At 36.6% G+C, this 7,046-nt stretch overlaps 1 protein-coding gene across 1 annotated transcript; it reads right to left on the reverse strand.

Moving 5' to 3' along the window:
• Positions 1–378: 378 nt before the first annotated feature.
• Positions 379–1,866, reverse strand: FSHB (follicle stimulating hormone, beta polypeptide). The gene is made up of 2 exons (XM_009892681.1): positions 1,708–1,866; positions 379–1,102 (listed from the first exon to the last, which is right to left on the reverse strand). The coding sequence occupies exons 1-2, from the start codon at positions 1,864–1,866 to the stop codon at positions 866–868; spliced, it is 396 nt and encodes a 131-aa protein (XP_009890983.1). The 3' UTR covers positions 379–865.
• Between the last annotated feature and the right edge of the window lie 5,180 nt (positions 1,867–7,046).

A 7,046-nucleotide genomic window follows, 5' to 3' on the forward strand; every position in this document is an offset into this window, starting at 1 on the left:
GCTATGTTAAATAGTGTTAAAAAAAATAATCTCATTACTACGTTCTGTTGCATAATGAGAGGAAATCCAATGTTTCTGATAGGTCACACAATTTTCAGAATCGTTTAACTGACTTTAGGATATGTTTACTCTGGTGAAAGTAGACAGCTGATGATTCTTTTTTCAAGTTAGCCAGGTATGAACTAGAGTTCGTGTTATTTGTGTTATTGTGGCACTGAGCTTGAGCTAACAAGTCTTACTTAGAAAGCACAAGAGTTCAGGTGACATTCAATATTTGAATACAGATTTTTGGCTCTTAAGTAAACATGCTGCTGTTATTTATAGAGCACAATGCCTATATGAAATATTTTGCCAAAAAAAGTCAGGATCTCAGCTAAGAGAGGTTTACAGTCCAACTAATAGAAAGTGAGGGCACAGATGTTGGTTGTAAGAAAACCAGTGCTGGAAGGCTTTTTAAAGTAAGTGCCTTCTGAGGAGAGATGAAAAGCAGGGGATAATAAAGACTTGGAACTTGAGAACTTTTTGAAAGCATAGGATAGCATAGAATAAGCTAAGTGAACTAGGCAGTGGAAATACAGAAATATGAAAAATGAAGGTGTAAGAGAGAAGAAGAGGAGGCAAGGGCAGAAGGGATTGGAAGCAGCGTTCTATAGACCTATGAAAATGATTTTAAGGAAACTGATGGGATAAGTAGGGAAGGTCTGAAGACAAGTTTAGTCGGTAGCTCTCCATTTTGGCCTTAAAAATCTTTGTTTCAATCTTGACAGTTTCTAAATAGCCTTGTCTATTATCTTCCGCTTAACCCTGATCAGTACCTTTATTTAGAAGTGAACATTTAAAGCTGAACTGCCAGCTCAAGTACCCTTCATTGGTTACTTCCATTCTGACTGAAGGAACAGTAGGATGGCCCCAGTCCCCTCACAGTGCAGTCAGTGCTGTCGGTGTCGCAGGTCTCACAATGGCACTCTGTAGCTACTGGGTACGAATAAAAAGACTCGGGATGGTCACCACAGCCAGGGATCTTCACTGTTTCATACACAACCTCCTTGAAGGTACATGTTTGCTGAACGGATGATACTGGTGGATACTTATATACTGGATCCTGAAAATTACAAGAAGGAAATACCTGTTTTGAAATTTGTTATGGAGTTGTATTCCAAATTTTTAGAAAATAAAGGATCTGGTGTAAGAATTAATTAAACTGGTGGGAAAATCCCACTGAGATCAAAAAGATTTGGATCAGACTCTTCTAATTTCACCTAGATCCTTAGATTTCTTCTTTCAGGAGGACCAACATGGCAAATTCATGTCACCAGACAATCTTGCAGGTCAGTTGCTTGATTCATCAAATTATTTGGAAAAGTAGAGGAGTTTACGTAGTAATGACTATTTTATTGTATCTGTTTGCAACCACAAACTGAACACAAGGCAGAAATCCAGACTGTAATACTTTCAGCTCTTTTTATACAATATAAACACAATGTGTGCAGCCAGTTAAAGATCTGAATTTTACTAGCACCTTTTCACTCTTCCCTTTGTGGTTCAGATTGGCTGTGTATCTACTTTCCTGTCAAATAGCACAGCAGTTACTCAACCTGTTCTTCACAAGGCTCATCCTGCCTATGTGTTTGTTATGGACTGAAGAAATGGGTTATTTATACATCACTTGGAATATTTAATTCTGGTGCTTGAAATTAAAGATCTCACCCTTGTGAAGCAGTATCCTGAGCACCACGTGGCATTCACTGTGATACACAATTCACATTCTTCTCTTTCCACTGCTATGGTAATATTGGTGAGCTGACAGCTATCACAACAAATTGCTTTCCAGCAAAATAACAGCACGTAACAATTAACTGTCTTCATCCTGTGTGTAAAGAAAAAAAAAAAAAATCTATCCTGAGGAAACATGTATAGTTATTTTCAAAAGGAAATATTTACAGAAACAGAGAGAAATTGAGTCTTCACATTATCCTCAAGTAGTTCTCTTATAGCAAGCTTTCAGAAATATCAGTGAGAACATAAGATAAAGCCATTAAATAGATCTATCCATATGTGTATTGTTAAAGGAGTTTGATTTTCCTAAGCAACTGAAATGGCACGTCGGCAATCCTTGCAGAATAATATAGCACAGTACACTACCACTTTCAATGAAATATTTTTTAATCTAAGTTTCTGTACAGAGAATGTGTCCTGTCTTTAAGGAGAAAGAAAAAGAAGCAAGAGAGCGAAAGACCAAAGTATAATCAATTTTTCAGAATCAAGTAATTACATACAGAGTTTGCAATTTGAAAAAAGATTTCTAGATCAGGATTTGATGAAAACTTACCTGTATTCTACTTGCTTTCCTGGTAATAGCTGTAGTGAAAAGAAAGCCCTATGCTTACCTTTTATACTAAATTGTGTGTAACTTATACCTTGAGGATTTGCAGTGTATTAATGCAGCAAGCATTAGTTTGGTACTTGGTGAAAGCGGATTAATGTTCAGCCAGACAGTGAGATCAAGCCTTGTTAAGAGGAAAAAAGAAAAGCAAAACACACTCAGGAAGTCATGGTGAAGGTTACTGTCACAATGTCTTCTTAGAAGTTTCACTGGATTTGATTCAGTGGCATTTAGAAATAGCTGAGCCATTTCACAATTTGAAAGTAAGTTGAGAAGCCTATTTTTTAAGAAAATAAAAGTTCAGGTGTTTTAACTGTGTTTTATGTCAGCCCTCAAACTGATAGGCCTGGGATGCAAGCTGGTCCTCTGATAATTTATAGCAGAGACGTTGCTAGAATGTTTCTTGTCTAATGAACATGTTCCTGAGTTTTTCAGGGTATCAATCTTCATCGCTTTTTTCTGAATTAGGTCTTACCCAGTGAGCCGCATATGTACTTGTTTATTGATCTGTGGTCCAAGAAAGCTAGTAGTGTGAGTTTTGTTAAACCATGAGCAGCTCCACTTTTCTTTACTATTTAAAATACCACAGTGGTTTTTCAATACTCAGATTTCTATGCCAATATATGCGGTCCTGGTTCCTGTCTGTGGCATGGTCACATTTTTTTTACCTTATGTCTGTATTGTAGAAAGGGACTATAAAGATATCATAATGAGGCTCCAGATCTGTGTTTTCTGTCAGTAATTTCAGATCAGATCAAGTATTGTCATGTTACAGGGAAAATACTAATGTTTTTAACAACAGGCAACCATGCAAACTCGAATGCATTCCCTAGTTTGTCATGATAATAAAAGGTTCTATGAATAGTGTTCCCCGGCTAACTGCCCTTTTCCTGCATTCCCAAGTTAGTGATGTGTGCCTCTTCACCAGAATAATGACAGAGAAATAACTTTGTTGAGCTTCACATGTCACTTCTGGGGAAAATGACTCACACTAGCACTGTATTTACTAGCATCTGCCCAGAACAGCCAGTCTTGCTTTGTTATGACTGTTCTATTATGGTCAGTCTGACTTTTACAGAAATCTATCCACAAAAGAAAACTAGGCAAGGACATAGAGTTAAAAGCATTTTATCATGAAAAGAAACTCTCACTGGCTTATTAGTTGTCCTGCAGATGGGATACTTTTCAAAATGGCTTTTACAAATGAGCCCTTTAAGTGTCTCATACCTTCCTGTGGTCCTGCAGACTGGCCATCTGTTCCAGTTTCCATCCAGTCTGCGATACCTTAATTTGTTGATGAATTTGCTCTCATATCAAAGTTAGAAAGTGATCTGCAAATTTTTCCTGGACATCTCCTGTAATAATATCTTTGTTTGAAAGAGAATGCAGCTCGATTAAACGTATAAAGAAGTAAAGAAAGCAGACATCTTCCTTTTAACTCATATAAACTATGTGATCATTTGATAATGGTCTTTTGTGTCATTTAGTGTCAACACAATCTGTCTTCTCGGAGAAGATTCTCACTTGCTGTAAATCACTAATTCCAGAGATGCCAGACAAAAGCTGATTACAATTTGTTATATCCCTACTGAGAGTCTGGCCTTTTCTAAGCACTAATTTATGCAAATTAAATAAAACTAAATAAACTTCATTTGCAAAGGACAATACAGAAAATATCTAATCTCTCAGTTGCAATGATCTGTTTCATGGTTTGAGGAAGTCATACACATTCACTAAACCCATTGTTTCACAGGCAGAGAATGCAAGTTTAGCCCCTGCCATGCTATTTCTTCCCTCCCCTAGTTCCTTGTTCTGGCCTGCTCAGCCCCCTCACTTGTGGTAACACAAATTAGGGAAGTCATTCTGATTAAAAGAAAAAAACCCATCCTAGCCATCTTTTACAGCATTGTTGTTAATCAATATCAGTTTGTTCTACAATAAAATTAACAGCTGTAGCAGTGTAATTGATGGGATTGATTGAGGAGTGGGAATGAGGGGAAGGTTAACAGGAAATGCTTTACATAGTGTTCTCACTGAAAAGTTCATGGAGCCACATTTTAAATTCAATGCAAACTTTTTAACAGGAAGATTCTGTCCTGCACTGACTCCAAGGCCATTTGTTTTTGTAATTGTCATTTCTAGCTTGGTTCTCCAGCTATCAGCTTTGCTAAATTAACTGCATGACTATATGAATATGTGTTTTTAGGGTAATAGAAAATTAGAAATTGAAATCAACTAACCACCAGTCTGTCATCTGAGGAGCGGTAATTTGATGAGTTGTTACTTGGTTGACTTTGATTTTGTTCCCACGCCTTTTGTTAGAAAGATACACTAAAGGAATTACTTCTCATCATGGGCAGGATGCTGTGTAAGTACATCTTTTTTTAAGGTTATTAGTTCATACCTCTGGGAAATGTTTACATGCTAACTGTGTCATATTCCTTCAAGTTTATATTCCCATTAGATTAAAAAAAAAGGTTATGGCAGTTTTGAAGGGAATAACAAATGTTATTTATGCAGAAAGCTATCATTTTCACATATATGTGAACTTTATATGTAGGTTCTGTGTTACTGAATTTTCTATTTATTTGAGAAATAGAAATGCTTTCCAATTTAAATGGTTTATATTTCAATTTAGAGAATAACGTCAGAGGGAAGAACCCTTCCTCTTCATATACTACAGCAACTTTTAAGTGTTAAGCATTGTTTTTATCTATATAGTTCCTAAGCAGTATTGCCTATCCTAGATTTAGCAGTTGCCATAATGCTTCTAAGCTGAATGCTGGGTGTTGCCCAGATTGTCAAAGAGGAATTATTGAAGCCATGCTCCTGGAATTCTGTGGTAGTTTATGTATAAAGCCTAGGAAATTAAAAGATACTGTGGCCTGTCTATACAGAAAGATTCAGACAAACAGTCTGAAGTAAATGCTAAGCGGTAAATGCTGGTTTTCTTCTGTTTGTGGTTTGGTGGTGGCATTTGTTTGGTGGTGTTTTTGTTTGGTGGTGGTTTTTTTGTTTTTTGTTTTTTGTTTTTTTTTCCCCCTAAAAGCATCTAATACAGGACTGAAAGCTTTGTGTTTCTCATATGTCCTAAAGTAATGAAATTTCTTTCTTTAAGAGGGATGGTGGTAAGACTTGCAGTTCTCTTACTGCAAGTTGTAAATCGGCCTTGTTTAAAAGAAGGTAGTTTAGATATTTCAGAGAAATTCAGCATCTATCAAAGTGCTTATGGAAGACTTGGTTGTATGTGTGCAACTCATCCACCATGAGTAATAAATATGACTCTGTCCTGATGGAAGATATGTTGAACCTTCTACTGTAAAAAACAATGTCTGATATAAAAGACAGGTCTTATCTGTAAATTATTCCAGCTGCAGACTAGCTTTAGCTTCTAATATATTATTTTAAAATTGTCAAGGAATGTGGTTTTAGGTTTGTTAGAGTCATGGTTGTGGTTACCCTTGTTAAATAGATATGTTTCTGGGGATAATAGTTTCTGCATCTGAAAGCTGTTTTTCATTGAAAGTATATCTCAAGGCATGTTTAAGATGCTTAAATCCATGGTGCTTAATTACATTTCTGTGGGTTAGAACAGAATGAAGAGTCGATTTTGTTAAGTTTGGAGTTGTGCGCTTCAGTACCATCGTACGAAGTATAATATGTGCTTGTGTCAAGTTTCCTCTGCACAGAGCCTGTCTTGACTGAGTACCCTTCTTCTCCCCTCTCTTGTGTTTGTCGAAATGTTTTCCTGCACAGGTCCAAATTCAACCTGAGATATTTAAAGCAAAAGACCTTATTGCTGCTACCCAGTCATTGACTAAATTGATATCCTTGAAGTATACATACAGATTGCAAATTGCTTCTGAGTCTATGTCTCAGGACTCCCTGTGCGGGGTTGGTATTTCACAGCACAGCAGCAGAGGCCTCTCTTAAATAAATTGACTGGAATGGTTTTTTCCCTTTTGTTGTTTTTGTTGCTTACTACTGATGGGAGATTACTTTTGTCATTGCATTACCCCTCTATATGCCTTTGGGGTCATTAGAGAGACTGTTATTGGCTTTAGTGGTAACTGCATTGGGTAGTTGGTCCCTATTGCTCAATACAATTTTTACTGATGCTGTTTTAATTCCCCAGCACTGATGATGCAGATTTGAAGTAGCTTGGGCCTGTCGAGCACATAGCTGGATAGTTGAAACTAATTAGTGTCACCCAAAGAGTTAACCATTAACAAAGAATTCCACCCATATGCCAGCAGAATACTTCACCCTCAGAAGAATAAACAAATGCTAGAATGCATTGCCTATGTATTTAGTAGCGTAGAATTTTAAAAAGCTTTTGAGATACTAATTTCCATTACTTGGAACAAAGGTTATGCATCCCATACTTCCAACTACCTACACAAGCTGTTAGTCTTTCTAAGTCTTGTGAAAATCCTGCTTGCAATCAACAGCAGCAGAAACTAATCCTTCTGAAAAGTGTTTAATAAACACAGAACAGTGCAAGGAACAATACAGATGCTTATGCTGTTGTCATCCAGTTATTTTTCCAGTAGTTTTTGTTTCACATGATATAAATTTATTCATAGCTAATTCTTATATCACTTTTCTGATTATATAACCCAGCTGCATTTTCTTAACCTTTTTAGTGATGGAATTCTTACAA

The sequence above is a fragment of the Charadrius vociferus genome, unplaced genomic scaffold (assembly GCF_000708025.1).
Source record: "Charadrius vociferus isolate BGI_N301 unplaced genomic scaffold, ASM70802v2 scaffold19, whole genome shotgun sequence".
Classification (NCBI taxonomy): Eukaryota; Metazoa; Chordata; class Aves; order Charadriiformes; family Charadriidae; genus Charadrius; species Charadrius vociferus.

Excerpts from the sequence above, each read along its gene's own strand:
- FSHB (XM_009892681.1), bottom strand. The coding sequence starts at position 1,866 with ATGAAGACAGTTAATTGTTACGTGCTGTTATTTTGCTGGAAAGCAATT. Across the intron at positions 1,103-1,707 it reads CAGGATACTGCTTCACAAGG|GATCCAGTATATAAGTATCC; the intron begins GTGAGATCTTTA and ends TGTAATTTTCAG.